Source organism: Cryptomeria japonica, chromosome 4, assembly GCF_030272615.1.
Source record: "Cryptomeria japonica chromosome 4, Sugi_1.0, whole genome shotgun sequence".
In the NCBI taxonomy this organism is placed as follows: Eukaryota; Viridiplantae; Streptophyta; class Pinopsida; order Cupressales; family Cupressaceae; genus Cryptomeria; species Cryptomeria japonica.
The window spans coordinates 676,159,990-676,179,261 of record NC_081408.1 but is presented as its reverse complement, the minus strand read 5'-3'; the positions used below and the strand labels follow the sequence as shown (position 1 = coordinate 676,179,261).

At 37.5% G+C, this 19,272-nt stretch overlaps 1 protein-coding gene across 1 annotated transcript in view; it reads right to left on the bottom strand.

The window, feature by feature from the left end:
- Positions 1 to 19,272, bottom strand: part of LOC131046859 (stromal processing peptidase, chloroplastic) — a 193,716-nt gene that overhangs the window by 53,015 nt on the left and 121,429 nt on the right. The window contains exon 12 of the mRNA XM_057980653.2: positions 16,067 to 16,270. Within this exon, the coding sequence (XP_057836636.2) occupies positions 16,067 to 16,270 (204 nt within the window). The remainder of the gene's footprint in view (positions 1 to 16,066; positions 16,271 to 19,272) is intronic.

Genomic DNA, 19,272 nt, shown 5'->3' with positions numbered 1-19,272 from the left:
ACAGCAAATATATTGATTTAGGAATTAACTTCAATTTTCTGAGTATAGTTTAAATCTGAAAGTCTAAAATCAACAGTTGTTATGCAAAACAAACATCCAATAGCATTTGAAAGCCGCAAGCTCATAAAAACCAAGAGACATAACTCCATCTATGATAAGAAGATGTTGGCCATCATGCACACCCTAGCTAAGTTCAGACAATATTTGATCTGTGGAAGGTTCAATGTTAGAAACAATCATAATAGCTTGAGATTCTTTATAAATCAAAAGGACCTAAACGATAGGCAGCAAAAATGGGTCAACAAGATACAAGCTTATGACTTTGATTGAATATATGAAAGGGACAATTAACATCGTAGAAGAAGCCCTGTCACAACATCCTCAATTGAACTCCATGACAAGCATCGTAGCAAACTGGATGCATAATATTATTGCCGAAAAAGTCAAGGATCCACAAGCTAATAATATCCTAGAAGGAAACATACCCAACGAGGAATACAAGGTAGTAGAAGAGCTTATCATGTACAAGCATAGGATATTCCTTGTACCCAACTCAAAGATGAAAGATAGGATCCTCAAAGAATGCCATAACAATTCTTTAGCCGAACATCAGGGGTACTACAAAACCTATAAAAAAATAAGGGAAAATACTCTTGAAAGGGACTCAAGAAGGATCTTCTCAGACATGTACAAGAATGTATAACTTGTCAAACAAACAAGACCGAGCAAAACCACCCCGCAAGACTCCTACAATCTTTACCCATTCCAAGTCAAAAATGGGAGAGTATTTATGTGGACTCTGTTGTGACATTTTCACACGTCGCCCCATTGCAAATGGGGACCCCCTTCTTTTTAAGTCCTGCCGGTCTTTTGGCTTTGTGTTTTGGGTCTTTTCGCAGCAGTCTCTGCAATCTCTCTGCTTTACAAGTGTTCGGGGGTCATATTGATCAAGTCTGCTCTTCGTTTGAGCGAGTTTGGTGAAGTCTAGGGTCTGTTTTGTCTTTTTTAGGGTTTCTGCCTTTTGTCCTAGATTTTAGGGGTTTCTGTTAGGGTTTTGGAAAAACTAAACATACGGCTGGAATCAGGACCCTTCAAGGAGCCTCCCAGTAAAATTTGAGCCAAAATGGAGAAACTTTCTATTTTTAGAAAATTCCTAATTTTTAGGGATTTTATTGAGTCCCGAAATGTCGTCATTTTGCCAAAAATCTAACTTACTATTTTTAGTAAGTTTCCATTTATAGTAAGTCATTCCTACACCCTGTCTAAGGGTCTAACGCTGACACTTTGAAGGTTTCTATTTTTGGAAAGTCAGTGCTGACAGTATCATTCGGACAAGGCGACAAAGGTCAGACATTTGCAGATATCTCTAATTCCGGAAAGTCAGAAAGCAGATAGAGAAAGCCAGAAATGGTTAATTGCTAGAAGCCCATGCCTGAAATAGAAAGCTCGGAAATTCACCCAAGTTCAGGAAGACACTTCAAAATCACAAGGAGGTCGAAATATTCTAAGTCTGGAAGATTGAATGATGAATTCCAAGAATCCATGCCAAAGTGAAAATTCCACCCAAGTATACAGTTGGGCGCTAAATCCAAGTGTCCAGGGATAGCATGGAAATTCCGTGAATCCACGCCAGAGTGAAAATTCTGCCCAGATATGCAGTTGGGCGCTAAATCCAAATATCCAGGGATAGCATGAAAAATGTGAGAATCCATGACCAAGGTATTTTGGCACCCAGGAGAGGTGAAAGACGCCAAATTGGAGGGATCAAGGAAGGATGCACAAGGAATGAATTCCTTCCATAGAGAGAAATAGTGCATAGACCCGAGGGAGGGCGCTAAAGTCATGTGCTCATGGACAACAAACAAAACAATGAATTCCTTCCTCAGGGGAAATTTCCGCCCAAGGCCAAGCAAGGGCCCTAGAGTGGAAAGTGCATGGAGAAATGGACAAGTTCCAAGAATCATTCCCCCGGTGAAAAATCTGCCCCAGCCTTGAGAAGGGCACCAAAATGGACTTTCCAAGGAGAGGTGGAAAAGGTATAAGAATCCTTGACCAAGTGAAAATTCTGCCCCAACCTTGTGGAGGGCGCTAGAGTGGAAAGTGCATGGAGAAATAGACAAGTTCCAAGAATCCTTCCCCCAGTGAAAAATCCACCCCAGCCTTGAGAAGGGCGCCAAAATGAAATGTGCAAGGAGAATTGAAAAGGTTGAGGATATCTTCTCATAGGCAAACTTGTGCCCCAAGATGAAGGATAGGCGCCAAAACCAAGGGGGCATGGAGGATTCACAAATTTCATTGAATCCTCCACCAAGTCAAAATTCCGCCCAATATGAAGGACATGCACCAAAACCAAGGAGGCATGGAGGATTCACAAATTTCATTGAATCCTTCACCAAGTCAAAAATCCACCCAAGATGAAGGACAGGTGCCAAAACCAAGGAGGCATGGAGGATTCACAAATTTCATTGAATCCTCCACCAAGTCAAAATTCCACCCAAGACGAAGGACAGGTGCCAAAACCAAGGAGGCATGGAGGATTCACAAAATTCACTGAATCCTCCACCAAGTCAAAATTCCGCCCAAGATGAAGGACAGGGGCCAAAATGAAGGAGGCATGGAGGATTCACAAATTTCATCGAATCCTTCACCAAGTCAAAACTCCGCCCAAGATGAAGGATAGGCGCCAAAACCAAGGAGGCATGGAGGATTCACAAATCCACTGCATCCTCCACGAAGTCAAAATTCCGCCCAAGATGAAGGACAGGCGCCAAAATGAAGGAGGCATGGAGGATTCACAAATTTCATTGAATCCTTCACCAAGTCAAAATTCCTTCCTTGGGGAGGAATTGCACCCAAGAAGAAATTCCAAGAAAGTGAAAAAATTGGCTAAGTGTCGGAAATTCCTTCCTTCGGGACAGAATTCCAGGAAAGGTGAAAAATTGACTAAGTGTTTGAAATTTCTTCCTTCAGGACATAGTTCTTGGAAATCATGAAAATTGGCTAAGGCATGAAGAATTTCCTTCCTCGGGGTAAAGAACAAATTTCTTTCCAAAGGAGAATTCCTCCACAACAAGAAATCACACCCAAGGATGAATTGAAGATAAAATTTCTAAGGAAAGGAAGGAATCAGGGATGAACTGAACAAGAAATTTCCCCCCCAAGGAAAATTTTGAAAAATCTATTTTCAGGGCTCAAATGACCTATTTAGAAATTTTCGAAGACATGGATACGTAAGAGAATTCTCTCTCTTGGACAAAAACCCTAAAATTGTGGAAATTTCTTAAAAATAGGAGATGGTGGAGAATTGTTGAAAATCTCCTCCAGAGCAGGGAGAGTTCAAGAAACTTCAAGAAAAATTCTTCATGGATCAAATTCTTCTCCTGAAGTTTTCTCTCTCCAAGGTTTTCTCGCCAAGTGGCAGCCGAGTCAACGGACGTTGAATTAATGAAGCATCTCTCTGTATGCAACCGTAACATTTATGGCATTATGACATATTCCTTCTGCATGCAGTTGTCGCATTCAGAAGATGATGGTGCATTTATGGCATCATGGGCGATTTTTGCATGAAGGTACATTCATTGCATAGTGGGCACTTCTGGAATGTAATTAATTGTAATGGGATGGAATTAATTGTATATGGGCATGATGGTGCAGTGTCCCTACTAATTAGAGATCACTGTCCTGCAAAACAGATTGTTAGAATACAACAATATATAAAACTAATTTAACTTGCAATATAACTTTAAAATACTTAATTACATAATCACAATTCTCATCTAATAAAAAGGATGTGAATGCCATACGAAGATATGTCCTTAGGCGGCCGTGAGGCTCGCTTTCTTGGAACCCATCTTGGTTCCAAGCCCTCTAGGAAGTCGAAGGTGAATTCGACTCCTGTCTTGAATGTAATTTCTTACATCCAAGCCCTCTAGGAAATCGAAGGTTAATTTGATTCCTATCTTGGGTGTAATTTCTTACATCCAAGCCCTCCAAGAAATCGAAGGTTAATTCGATTCCTGTCTTGGGTGTAATTTCTTACACCCAAGCCATCCAAGGAGGACCCTATGTCCATTCCTTGCCTTGGGTGATGCACCTCATCACCCAAGTCATCAGAGGGGACCGGCCAGATTCGTCTCTTCTTGGTTGAACTTAGTCAACCAAGCCATATACATGCATATAGATATTCAATATATATACTGCCCTAGGGATTATCATAATCCCTCCATTATGCTAAGGGAGTTTCCTCCCTATAGCCTCCATCATACAATCACATTTATATTACATTTTACAATTTATTACTATTTTCCATTTCATAATCTACATTTACATGTTCCTAACTTAACATGTATTCCATAACGTAAATTCAGGGAACGCCCATTATCATATATACACATTTATTTATTAATGTACATTCCTACTATTCATTAATATGTATTCATTAACATCTTTTTTCATATATTCATTAACATGAGTTTACACATATCCTTTAATATCTAAAAACCATTCATTAATATATATATTAAAAATATTCATTAACATATATATTAAATATGCATTAATTACATTCATTAACATATATATTAAATTATTCATTCATTATTTTATATATTAAAATATTACTTACTTATATTCATTAACATATACATTAAATAAGCATTAATTATATTCATTAACCTATGTAATAAAATGTTCATTGTTTATATTTATTAACATATATAATGAAGTATTCCTACATTACTTACCTATCGTAACCTGCAGCTGTAGCTTCTTCCTCTATCCACGTAGCAGACCTCCTTAACTTTTCCGCTGCCCTTCCCCCCTCTCCCCTATTCATAGCACACTCCGTATCCATTTATAATGATCTCAGGTCTGTCTTTTTATAACCAAAAGACACACCTTAATCTTCTTTCAAGCGTCACACGCATTCCCTATTTTTATTTATAGATGTTCACAATAATTATTACCTTTTATTTATTTGATGTATTAATTATTAGTATCCTTCTTCATGCTAACCAATTTCTTTTAGTAAACATCATCGATGTATTCTTTCAAAAGATATGACCCTTTCCAAAATCCTTTCTTATAAACAATAACTACTAATTACCGCTTCTTCATATATGTATTTGTCTCTTCATTGATGCATCGTTTCATATGACTTTTCCTCAATCGGTGTTTTAACTAAACCGATTCATTTCTTCACAGAATCGTTTTCTTTTAATTAGACCGATTTATGTATAAATGACTTTGTCAACTCATAAATATATCACTATTAATAATATTGGTATTAATAATAGTGGTTCGCTACAATAGGTAACTCGGCTGTCAATAGTAATATTATTATTATTAATAATAGTGGATCGCTGTGTTCAGTATGGTCTATACAAGAGTCAATCTCAGATCGTTGTGCATCATAATGTACACAGTCTTCTTAATGTATGAATCACTGTTTATATACCAATCATAGTTGCTGTAGTAATCACAAACACTCATGAAATTGTTACCACCTTTTATTTGTCTTTGTAATTAGTGCTTTAATCAAATGGATTCTTACCTTTAACCATGAGTCAACTCATTTGTGATGACTTTTACTTGTTTCTAATTACATTGTATTTGTTTATAATTAATATTATAAATTATGTTTATAATAATATTAATATTATTAATATTAAATATTGATAAATAAATAAATTTCAGATAATCATTCGTTGTTAACTATTATATTAATTATTAATAATTGTTTCATTTAGGATATATATATATATATATATATAACGATCAAGGAGGGGACAGGACAGATGGGTTATTAATTGGAGATTCCCACCTTGTTGCATCTTGAGTGGAGAATCATTAGGGCAAACCCTAATTAGGGTTTTGCATGTAATCATGGCTTGAGGCCTATATAAAGGGGTGACCCCCTCATTTGTAGAGGAGGGAGCTTTGTCTGAAATTGTTGCGATAAGTTTTGAGATAATAACAGTGAAACATTGTTCTCTAATGGTGTCCACTTAAATTATTTTTTCAAAGCTTGCATGGTTTCACCTTATTCATTTAGATTAGAAATAGTAAAGTGCTTTGATTTCAATAGAGAATGTAATGGTGTCTGATGAATTTCCATGGTTCATACTTTTTGCATCTTGCTGATTGTAAGTTGCAGTGTAAAGTTAGTCTGAGCCCCCTAAATTTGTGCTGAGTTCAATTGTGGATAGTCGTTTGGATTGCATCGTTTTCGAGTATTCAAATGTACTTTCTCGATTTGAAAATCCTCTACCATCCCCAGAAGATTGCATCGATTCTTGCGGAGTTGTAGTTGATCTTGGCAAAGCAGAGCTTGGTTTATTTGGAATTTGTCCACCAAAGCACTATTCATTGTTATCACTGCCCTTAGGAGTAGATTTAGATCCTTCTGAACCCTTTCCCTTTTCTTTCAGTTCATTTTAGTCTGTTCGAAGCAACAGCATCACAGAATTGCCATATCCGATGATGGAGTTCCAGCCACAGCAAAGAAGTGAAAGAACAATGCAAACGTAAGGCCCCTTGGATTACCAGCAATCACATCAGCCAACTGAGTCACGTCTGGAGCATAAAGGAACCTTGGAGTCGATTGTTTGAACTTCTTGCAATCTTAGCATGCAATCGTACTTTGATCAAGAGAGAATGAAGTGACCATTAGGCAACTTTATTCTGTGTTCGACGCTGTCATTAAAAACACGTCAACAGACTCCATAACCGAGTTACACAAGGTTCAAAGGAAAGACTGTATATATGTAATAGTGGATCGCCTCACCAAGTATGCCCATTTCATGGCGATATATTCCGTCTACCAAGCCCCACTGGTAGCTGAAGTCTTCTTCAAGGAAACCTTCAAACTCCATGGCCTCTCAAGGAACAGTGGTAGTGAAAGAGATAGTTGGTTCCCTAGCTTATTCTGGCAAGAACTCTTTCGTCTATACGGAACCGAGCTCACTCTTTGTACCAATATTCATCCACAAACAGAGACCATAAACAAGTGGTTAGAGGGACATTTGAGGAACTATGTCATAGGACAATAGAAGGCATGGATAAAATGGTTGCACCATGGTGAGTATTGTTATAATACCACCCACCACCTGTCAATTGGAATAAGCCCATTCAAGGCCTCATATGGATATGAGGCAGCCTCTTTTAAAAGTTTGGTTCACCAAGAAAGCAAAGCACCAAGGGCCAAGGATTTCATACAACAAAGTATGGATATCATGAACACATTCAAGGACAATTTACACCACACCCAAAACCAGCAAAAGATCTATGCCAATCAAAACCACATTGAAAGAACGTTTGAAATTGGAAACTTGGTTTTCTTATGGCTATAGCCTTACAAGAAGTCTTCAATCAAAGCCAGCATAGTAGAGAAGCGTAAACCCCAATTTTATGAACCATATAAGATCCTAAGAAGGATAGGCGAAGTATTTTACAAATTGAAATTGCCTGAAAAAATGGTAAAATTCACGTCCCTAATCAAAAGAGTCCTACGGCAACATGTTACCCCACGTGTAGAATTACCCCCACTTGATGACGAAGGCAAACTAATCTTGGAACCGGAACCATACTCAATGTATGAGAGAAGAGGTTGAGGAATAAGACTATTTCGAAATTCTTGGTTAAGTGGAAGGGTCTACCCATAGAGGATGCTACGTGGAAAGGAGAAGAAATCTTCAATCATTCCAACTTGAAATTGCTATAGGACAAGCAATCTCGAGAAGGGTGGATTGTCACAAACCTACCATAGAAGGCCAAGCACAGCATAAGGAAGAATGACCTCTTCCAAGACTTCACGATTTCCAATCAAAACATACGCTAGCAATCATAACAAGCATATGAAGGGTTAACAAAGATCATGGGAAATTAGTTAAGGTAAGGCTTAATTCTAAGGGGTGCGATTGGTGAAGGATCAAAGGACACAAAGGGAAGGGACAGCCCTCTTGAAAACCATTACTAATAAGAAGAGACATGACTCTTCACTCAAAGAAGGTATAAATGACAAAGATCGACCTCCAAGAATAGGCATTAAACAAAAAAAATTCACAACCATCAGTCAAAAAAAACATATTCCGATCAGACATGAGAACACTAGAATTCTAATCATTTCAGCCCTGTATATCAAGCATATAACATTCCTAATAATTGTTGTTGTGGTATATATATGGCCTTTGCAATATTTGTTAACATTTATCTTTTATATGTTTATGTGTGATTGAACATAAAAATGCATATGACTGTTAATAAATCTGTTAGTAAACCCCCATCGTGGAAGAAAGGAAGGAGGTGTAAGAAGAGGGGAAATTATGAGATTGCCATCTAAGTAGGCCACCCCAAGTGAATATCCACGCTACCTGCCCCTGGGGCCAAGAGTGATGTAGTCAGCATAAAATGCCTATTGTTATGTTTGATAGTATTGGTTATGCAGCAATGTATTAATTGTCCAGATTAAGTTTGTTGTCACTCTCAGGTAGTTAATGTGTCAATTGGTTGACTATTGTGTTCCTCTTAGTAACCATCGGGTCCTTTAAATATGTTGTATATTGTCAAGGAAGCAGGGTAGGATAGAGTCAGATCAATTGTAATCCTTGACCAACCATATGTGGTCTTCTTCTCTGTAATAATTTCGTGTGTGAATAGAGCTATATTTTACTCTTGTTTCTAGCATGCATTGTCATTTGTATTATTACTTCCTATTTAATTACCAGACATAGCAGTAAATATTTAGCGTCATTGTCTTTAAAGAAATTGGGTCGAGTGATTCATTCCCTTAGACCCCAATAAAGGAGAAAACACATCATAGGGTGGTGAAGACCAAGTGATTAGGCGATCTTTAAGGATTGTAGAACAAAGAGAATGAAGAAGAAGATTACGAGAAACAATCGAGGAAAATCTAGTCGGACAATTAGACCATTCGTTTGTACAATCGATGTCGAACGAGGAGTACGAGGAGGGGAATCTTGAACTCATAGACATATTTCGTTGTCTATCCATCTCAGGGGAACCAAGAATTGGAGGATCCAAACCGCCAACCCCAAGACGGAGGGAGCACAAGAACAAGTCAAAGCCTAGAAGTACCCGAAGTGTTGGGGACATTGGAAGTGGATGTGTAGAGGACGCGCAAATGGCCAACAATGCTAAGAAAGCACCAGAACGTAGCAGTCAAAACAGTCCACCCAAGTTTGGCACACAAGGGAGTAATCAAGCAAGAAAGATGGTGACTCCTCCGACATGTCTGAATGTGGATTGGCAAAAACTGTGGAAGTTCACAGGGAATGGGTCAAAGGATCCTACATGGCTACGAGTGAAACCATTTTGTTGGCAAGCCATCAGTTAGATAAAGACTACTGGTTGAGGGCATTTCCTGCAACATTACAAGGAATAGCCATCGACTGGTACTCAAAACTAGAAGAGAAACACACAAAATCGTGGGATAGCTTGAAGAAGGCAATCCAGGAGGAATTTAAACTCCCGAGGGATGACAATGAAATTGTTGCTAAAATCTACAATACCAAACAAGGGAAGCATGAGAACGTATGGGCATACAATCGTAGGCTCAAGGAGTTGCTAAGTAAGATGGAGAACCAACCAACCAATGGGTTGAAGAAGAGGCGGTTCATCCAAAAGCTAATCCCCTCGCCACGAAAGAAGATGAAAGTAGTGCCTCCGTCCTCATATGTTGATGCTTACAATCAGGCAATGGACATCAAGATTGAAAAAAAAACATTCTCTCGAGGGAAGAGGAAGACTTACAATGACAAAAACACTGAAGATAGTAGCGACGAAGAATCTAAAACGATTCAGGCCCTAGGACAAGATATGATGAGAATGATGAAAGGATTGAAGGCAGAGAAAGGAACCAATAAAGAAATTAATGAACTATGGTGTATTGAATGCAAAAGTGAGGAGCACACGAAAGGTAATTGTCCTAGAAATATGTTTTGTGAGATTTGCCAAGTGTTGGGTCATTGAAACAAGGAGTGCCCATACAATTTGAAGACGAGAAGTACACAAGTACTCTTCACACAAGGAGAGTCCACTCAATCAAAATCACATGATGCATCACCAAGCGGTTATCAAACCAACGAGGGTGAAATCAAATATTGTACGACTCCAAAGGACGTCCTATCATACAATGCTGACAATGTAGTGAATGGGGACACTTTGCAAGAGACTGTCAGAATAAGAAAAACAACATACAATTATTGTGCAAATGGTATGGACCGAGGAATCATGAAGACACCAACTACCCAAAGCAAAAGGGTATTAATATGCTAGTGTGGCGAAACAAGATGGGGCAGTTCTAGCATAGACAAAGGTGGTGGTGTACTCAGACCCTTGTACGAAGAAGTAACAACTCCAAGAAGCCAGAGAAAAAGTAGAACAAGTGTTTCCAAATGAATGAATATCTTTCAATGGAATCGCAAGTGCGTCATATTGAAAGTCAAAGAAGAACATAGTTTGGTAGGTGCTACATACAACCATACCCATCAAGGTGGCAGGCCTTCTTCAAACTATGTTGCAATTGAGTAACAATTACCAACACAGTCAATGACGACACATTTAACCAAAAACAATGTAAACCACAAGAGGAACCGACAAAACTATGCCGCCACTAAGAGTGGCAATTACCAACATGGTCAATGACAGCACAGTTGGCCAAAAACAATGTAAACCACAAAAGGAACTGATAGGGAAACCACCATGTGAGGGGAATGAAGCTAGTGATCCAATGTTGTTGACAGTGAGCATCGAGAAGAAGCTGACGGTCATCGAGATGGAAATAATGCGGAAGAAGTTGACAAACACCATCGTCGATGGAGGCTTGAGAATAATCGTACAGCTAGAAGATACTTGGAAATGCCTTGGAAGACCAACGCTCTAGCCATCAACCTTCCACTTGGTAGGTGTCGACCAACAAAACATCGAGCCGTTGGGAACATTGACAGCACAAAAAGTAATGATCAGGACACAACAATTTTTCTAAGACTTTGTAGTCATCCCATTATAGAAGGCATACAATGCACTCCTTGGGAGGGGATGGTTGATTACTGCCAAGGTGAATCATAATTAGAAGCAAAACACACTCTCAATCGAGAGTGACGAGAGGAAGTACGTCATCGACCTGAGGAATAGGGCAGTGAGTGAAGAACTGGCATCCTCCAACTCAAAGTGCGAGAGTGGAGATTGTGGGATGTTGGAAGGGCGGAAAACAATGGAACCTAATGACAAAGGGGTGCTCAAACTGGAAGATTACTCTAAAGATGAGACATGTTCTTTGAATGGACTTTTCCATTGGCAAATGGAGGACTACAAAGTATGTTCGCCAACATGTAATTTCTCGAAGCTACATCGCTTGGTGAAGAGGAATCGATGAAAGTGTGTAAAGCTATGGGCAATACATGTGGCAATATGGAGATGGAAAATGGAAGGAAAAAGAAACGGGAATCGAAGAAAATTAAAAAATTAAGAAAACAAAATATGGAGTTGGCCAATGGGAAAAAAATTTAAAATGGAGGTATTAAACTAGTACGACACCCAGCACTAATACAACACTCAATACTCAATGCACGACCTACAAGGAGTTTGATAGCAAGGCATCCAAGTCTTCATTTCGTACTGCAGCATTTGGTAGAGCCCATCCAACAATCTTTGTATGACACTTTAAGACTTTGTCAACTACATTTTGAGGTATGGCATATTGTGCGACAATCCTAAACCCTCACATAGTATGACAAGGATCCAAGACCATACGCCACAAACAACCTTGCCAATTTATATGGAGGAAGGGACATCAACACATGGTCATACGGGAACATCAAACTGTATTAGAAGCAAATCGGAAGGTTGTACGGCACGAAGAGAAGGAAACCATACAAGAAGAGGAAATTGAATGGACAAGAAAGGAGCACACCATATGGAGGGGGGGAATAGTAATTCGTAGAAATGGCTACACAAGCCGTACATGGAGCCAACTTACACACCGTACGAACATGATAGACCATACGTAAACACAGGAACATACTTACACGCACCGTACGGACAGGAGAAGAGGACATAGGGGTTGAGGCCGTACACAAAGTTGACAATGGAGAAATTAATTCCATACGAGGTAGAGGGCAAGCCATATGGTACGAAGGTCGAATTCAAAGACACTATATGGAAACAATAAATCGTACATGGAAAACCAATCAAGCCAGTGAAATGTCCCTACTAGTTAGAGATCATTAACCTACAAAACAGATTGTTAGAACATAACAAACATATATATATATGTATATAAGTACTCCAAATTGCAATCTAACTTCAATGCTTAATTAACATAATCATAATTCCAATCTAAAAAAAAGATACAACGCCTTACGTAAGTATGTCCTTAGGTGGCCGTGAGGCTCACCTTCTTGGAACCCCTTGGTCCCAAGCCCTCCAGGAAATCGAAGATGAATTTGAATCCTGTCTTGGGTGTAACCTCTTACACCCAAGCCCTCCAAGGAAGACCCTTGCCTTTCCTTGCCTTGGGTGATGCCTTCATCATCCAAGTCCTTAGAAGGGATCGGTCCGACCTTTGAGTTCTGTCTTGGGTATAACCTCTTACACCCAAGCCAACCAAGGAAGACCCTTGCCTTTCCTTGTCTTGGGTGATGCCTTCATCATCCAAGTCCTCAAAGGGAAATGACCAGATCCTTCTCTCCTTGGTTGAGTTTTAGTCAACCAAGCCATACATTTGCATAATAGTTTCAGTTCATAAACGATCCTTTATGTTACATGAATTCTTAATGCATTCTTTAATTAATTTATATATATATATATATATACATCAACATGATTTTCCATCCTTCACATTTGCAATATGTTTCTTAAAATACCTTATATTCATAATCCCTCTTGATATGCAACTTATGTATATAACATTTACAAGATTACATTTTATCCCTATTTTATGACTAGTGAATACTATACCTTATGATGTGTATAAATATTCACTAGACCCCCATGAACATTACCTATCAATGGACCTTACCCATTACCCATTGTTCATTAATTAATACTAACTAATATTAATGAGCCTTAACCTTAATACTACCTATTAATATTAGTAATAATAAAAGCCTTCAGATATTATACCTTTAATTTAATTTGGGACAGGACTCTTACCTTGCTGTCCGCTGACCTCCTTCCTTTTCCCTGCCATGCGCTGCCTCCTTCCCTCCTTTGACCGCAGCCTCCCTTTATAACTTGTGAGGGGTTGTGTCCCCCCCCCCACGGGCCCCCTTCCACATGAAGGGGTGCGGAGGTAACCGTAGCCTAGGCTGCGGTTACCTACGCACCACTTCGTGCGGAGGTACCCAGCCCGTTTGGGATACCACGTTCCCCCCTTTAAATATTAATATATAAAATAAGTGTTAATTGCATCTCATATAATATTTCCTTTTAATTATTAATTGCATTTCATATAATATATTATTTCTTTTTAATATATTAAATATTAATTACATTTCAAAAGAATATAATTTCCTCTCTTTTTTTTTAAATATATACATTTCTTTTAAATATATTCGATATTACATATCAAGAATATATTTAAATACCTTTCCATTGAAATATTAACTATTTAAATAACTTTCCCTTTATTAAATAAATTAAATATATTTCCTTTAGATTATTTATTTCAATTTATTCCTTTACAATATCCTTAACCCCGCAAGTGATTTTACATCTTGCGATACCATAGGGGTTATCACAGCCAGTCAAGCTCGTACTTAAGGAGTACACAGTATGGGCAAGTGGAGAGGAGGTTGTACGAAGAACAAATAACCAAGCCGTACGTCAATTCCAAGCCACAAGTGACGAAAAGTTGCAAGTCATACATAGAGGTGCCACATGGGTCGTACGTCATACGGTCATCTTAGTGCTATCCGTTTGTACGTCTTCAGCACATAGTGCACCGACATGTCATCTTGAAATCTCACTGAAGGGTACGACTTGAGTATAATTTTGATATGAAATCTCTATTTTCTAGCTTCTTCAACATTATTCTTGGCATCTTAAAAAATCAGAAAAATGATGTGCAACATGGAGTTTCGTATGGTTCTGAATGTCTTAATTTGGTGTTGGCGGCAAGGGCTCTTCTCGTCAACCCCACCTTATATCGCAATAGGGAGCATGCCCTGCGCACTGCCCCGAGACCATGCCAGGGGCGCTGCCCCCAAACCCCCATTTGATTTGGCACTTTTCCTTTTTTAGGGGATGATGTAGTTGACATAAGATGCCTATTGTTATGTTTGATATTATTGGTTATCCGGCAATGTATTAATTGTCCAAATTAAGTTTATTGTCACTCTTGAGAAGTTAATGTGTCGGTTGGTTGACGGTTGTGTTCCTCTTGGCAACGTTGGATCGTTTAAATATGTTGTGTTCCATCAAGGAAAGGGGGTGGGATAGAGTCGGATCAATTGTAATCCTTGGCCAACCATCTCTAGTCCTCTTCTCTGTGATAATTTCATGTGTGAATAAAAATAAATTTTACGCCTATGTCTCGTATGCAGTCATCTACATTATTACTTCCCTATTTAATTACTAGATTTAGCAGTAAACAAGGGCCAAAATCCACTCTTGGGCTTAGATAGGACAAACAAGATTCCCCTATTACGATCTCCTCTTCAACTCTACCATGATGGTTTATTGACATTACGGGATGAGGCATGGATAGGGAAAGCATGTACAAGCACCCCACTAAGTAGGCCACCCCGAGTGGATGTCCATGTTACCTGCCACTAGGGCCAAGGGGATGAGTGTTGCTCTTGGGCTTAGTGTGGAATGGCTTCGAGCAGACCTATAATGCTTCTTCCTCCAAACCCTAATGTGTTTGAATAGTGAGAAGTAATATGAATATTATACATATTGATTTAAAGATTATTATATGTTATTATCTAACCCTAATAATTGGAAATATATATACATGTATATGTATCTATGGTTATGATTGCAAGATCTGAATCGGGGCCCATATTGTTTAAAGAGATGTTTACTTGATAAAAAGGTAGCCCTAACCGTAACTTGTTGCAATTGTGATTCTAGGGCAAAAATTTAGGGTAAATCCGGAAGGGGACATTACTGTTATATGGATTATTTTCTGCCTCTTAACTAATCATGAAAATGATGTGTGCCATGAAATTTCTATTTCCTAGCTTCTTCAACATTATCTTGGTTTTGAAGCTCTTACTTTGATTTGCCAAGTACTCTCTAGAATCCCCACAAACTCAATTGATTTGCCAAGTAATCTCCAAGTCCAAGTTTGTAAATCATGCTTCCAATTTTTTCTACAAGTCTTTATCTACAATATCGTCATCAAATTGGACAATCTCCTCTAATGTTACTTGATGCTTACTTTTTTTACTTGTCGTCTACATGACAACTTTTTCTTTTGGGAGGGATGATGTAGTTAGCGTACAATATCTATTTTTATATTTCAATAATATAATTTATCCAACTATGCATTAATTGTTTGACAGCTTTGAGTAGATGTAAGCGACAGTTGGTCAATGGTTGTGTTCCTCTTGGCAACCTTCAAGGCCTTTACATAGAATTTGTATTGTCAAGAAAAGCAAAATGATCTAGATGGAACAAGTCCGATCCTTGGTTGACCATCTCTAGTCTATTTCTGTAATAACTCATGCAAATAAAGATATACTTTTACTCCTTCCAGTACACATTATTAATTCTGTTCATTATTTCAAGTATTCATTTATCAAACAGGAGATTGAACAGATGAGAGAAGCACCCAATGTTCTGTTTAGAGTAGAAAAATGTCTCATATATTAATACAATAACACCTCCAATGTATATTCAGAGAATGTTGTTAAAAAGATATGACATAATTCTTGCTAAAAGACAGTCTACTCAAGAAAATAATGTCAAAATGGAAGATCCTGCCAAACTAAAATCTGTACAGCTTTATGTGGCTATGTTGCTACAGGAAAAGAGGTCAAACAATCAGACACAGGATACATGAAATGAATTGTCATTGTAGCATTCCTGAAAGAAAACTGACCTCTGGCTCCGGTTCTATAGGTCCTTTCAGACCTTCATTAATAGCAGTAGTTATCTCCTCTGGAAATATCTGAAATTCAACGTCTCCACTACCGTCTTGATGCACTGTCTTTGGTACACAAGCAACAATTGCTGCAGGAAGAGGTGCAGTAGGTTTCCCAAAATCAGCAATATACTCCAAGACTTTTGCTCCAGAAGAGTTAACCTGTACAAAAACACTCGATGTCAGAAAACTCAAATATAGCTTAGATTTATATTACTCTCTCACAAAATATCAGTTATTTGTTACAAGAATTTCATAAACATATGAAGCTCCCACAAACAAGAAGAAACCATACAGATCCATGACTCTGAAATCCAAGAATGGCTAAAATCACACAAACAAGCTTGAAATAATCTGTATAGAAAGATGATTCTTCCAATTTTAAGAATATACAGATGACTGTTCTACAAACAACATGCATAACAATATCATAAGCGTGCACCTTGTTAGCTGATTTTTATTTTTTTTTCATTTTTAAATATTTTACATAATGCCCAAATTGAAGCTTCAATTACCACAAGAAACATGTCTGCTTACTCTGCTGTCAATCTAATTTCTTTCTTCAGACAAAAAAAGATTATTTTGCAATAGGGTAATCCAATTGTAAGTAGCAGAACAATATTGCAGAGAAAACCAGGGTTCTAGTCTCCCTGGCATTCTGACAGACTAGAATTCATGACTTCGACAAATAGTCCAAGACAAAATGTGGACCTTTACTGATTTTCATAGCCCTTGCCCCTAGCCTGGTCGTAACCAACCCAACCTGTGACCCTCTTCATACACTTGGATGGCATTAATAGAACAACATGCAAGGTAATATTGTGATGTTGGATAAAGATGTGGCTTCTTACCTACTTAGGAAAGTATTCTACGGCATGATTAAAAAGGTGTGCGCATCTTATGACCTTGGGGGCTTGACAAGTCAAATCCCCACATTGAGTAAGGCCATGGAGCTTCAAGACGTTGGGGCAGTTCTCTCTTCTCAATTAATCCTCAATGTAATGCACAAATAGTATTGTTAGTAGTTCTAAATATGAAAGGTCTTGATAACTCTTTAGGATTGTTGCGTTAACCATAGCAGCAAAAATCTTTTCAGGAAAAAAATAGGTAAACCAGAAGACTAAGATATTCTTTTTAAAGATTGGGATTTAATTAAAGAAAATGTTCGATTTTCAAAATGTAGCAAAGAAAAATGCAACAAAAAGAGGTGGGGGGATGGTGGGAGGGGGGGGCAGGACATGTATATATGTGTGTGTGTGTGTGTGTGTGTGTGTCACAAGGTTCAAATTCGAATTCGAGTTCGGCAAGAAGAAAATTCAGATGAAATTCGACAAGGTAAAAAATTTGAAAAAAAATTTGACATTAAATTCACCTTATATAAATTTAAATTCTTAAAATATAAATAATATATCCACAAAATAACTAAATATTTGTCATTTGTAAATAATTAATTTTTGAACATATATTATTAAAAAATAAAAATTCAACATTTAACTATTTATCTTTATATATATTTTTGGTGTTTGTTAAGTTCATAACCATGTAATAGAACATAATTACATTATATTTAACTTAATTTAATATATGTTTTTAAATTAATAGACTAAATATATACTTAATCAAATATAACATTTTAATACTTATATTATTAAAAAAACTAAAAGATATTTTGATAAATATAACAATTTTTAATAAAATTTATAATTTATGATATTTAGTAATTAATATAATATTATAAAGTTATAAACTATACTGAAATTCTATAGATTGAAAAAAGCCTATAAAAAGAAAATAAAAACAAATAGAGAAGGAAACAACACAGAAAACATTGCAGATTAAGATCAAAATTGCAGATGGAGAATGCTGGTTCGAGCAACGGGAGGTGCGGGCATCGTACTAGTCATGGACATTACGTCCGGGGAGGAACATAGCAGATGCCCATTTCTTTCCGGCAACCTATGCCGGCTACAAAGACGGAGTCACCATTAAAACAGCCTCAAAAAAAACACCAACCGTGTTCGGCAACGAAGAAGCGCCGCTTGTGGCAGCTTTTCCGTCGTGGGGTTCAAGCACTGCTGATCGGGAAATCCGACATCAATGGAAAAAGCCGATGCATTCTTTCGTATGAATATAAACCCGAATTTCAACGAATTTTATAGTAATAATTGAAATTCGCCAAAACCAGAATTTCATGTTTCAAGTTCGGCGAATTCTGAGACATATATATAGCATAGCACAATGCAAGCTGCATAGTGCATAATTGATATCTAGATACTAATAGTTTTCAAATTTTAAATTACAATCTACTCTGTAAAACACAATAGAGGAAACCGAAAATCAATTGTCATAAAATGTGTAACTTTGCCTTAGGTCTTCAATCTCCGGGGATGAGTGGTTGTTTCTCACATTAACAAGGGACATTAGGATTAGTCTATTTCTGAATGATCAACACTAGGTGTTAAGTCAAAATGAGAGCAATTGTTTATTACAATATCCATTAGTGGTTAAGGTTATGGAAGGTCCAATGCTAGTTAATGCACGCCAGTTTGTTATAACTCCGGTTGGCACAATAACTCTTAAATCTTCCTTTATCATAGTTTTAATAGTTCTTGTTAACAAAGTTGCATTATTTTATTAACAAAGTTGCATAGACACAGATACACATATGGTATCAAATACGAATATATGGGGATGGGGGACAGGTTTTAGGAGGGACAAGTTTTGAGGACAAGGATACCAAGGACCAAAATATGGGAGCAACCAGAGTGCAGTGTAGGGCAACAGCAATCATAATATATATAATAACATATATCTATATTTTAACACAAATAATATAATTAAAAATTTATAAAATATAGATACTAATATTGAGAAAGTAAAATGTGAGAGAATAAGGAAAGCATTTGAACAAGAGTCCAAATTATTAAAGGATGAAATCCTCACAAAAATCTATAATATCAAACCAGGTAAAAATGAGAATATTTGAGCTTATGATAGGAGTCTTAAGAGTAATTCAATCAATTGAAAAGGAAACTGACAGATGGACTATAGAAATAATGGTTTATTTAAGGGTTGATGCAATCACTTCAGAAGAAAATGTAGATGGTTCCTCTCTCCTCATCATATGAGAAATCATACAATCAGGTCATGAACATAGCAAGTGA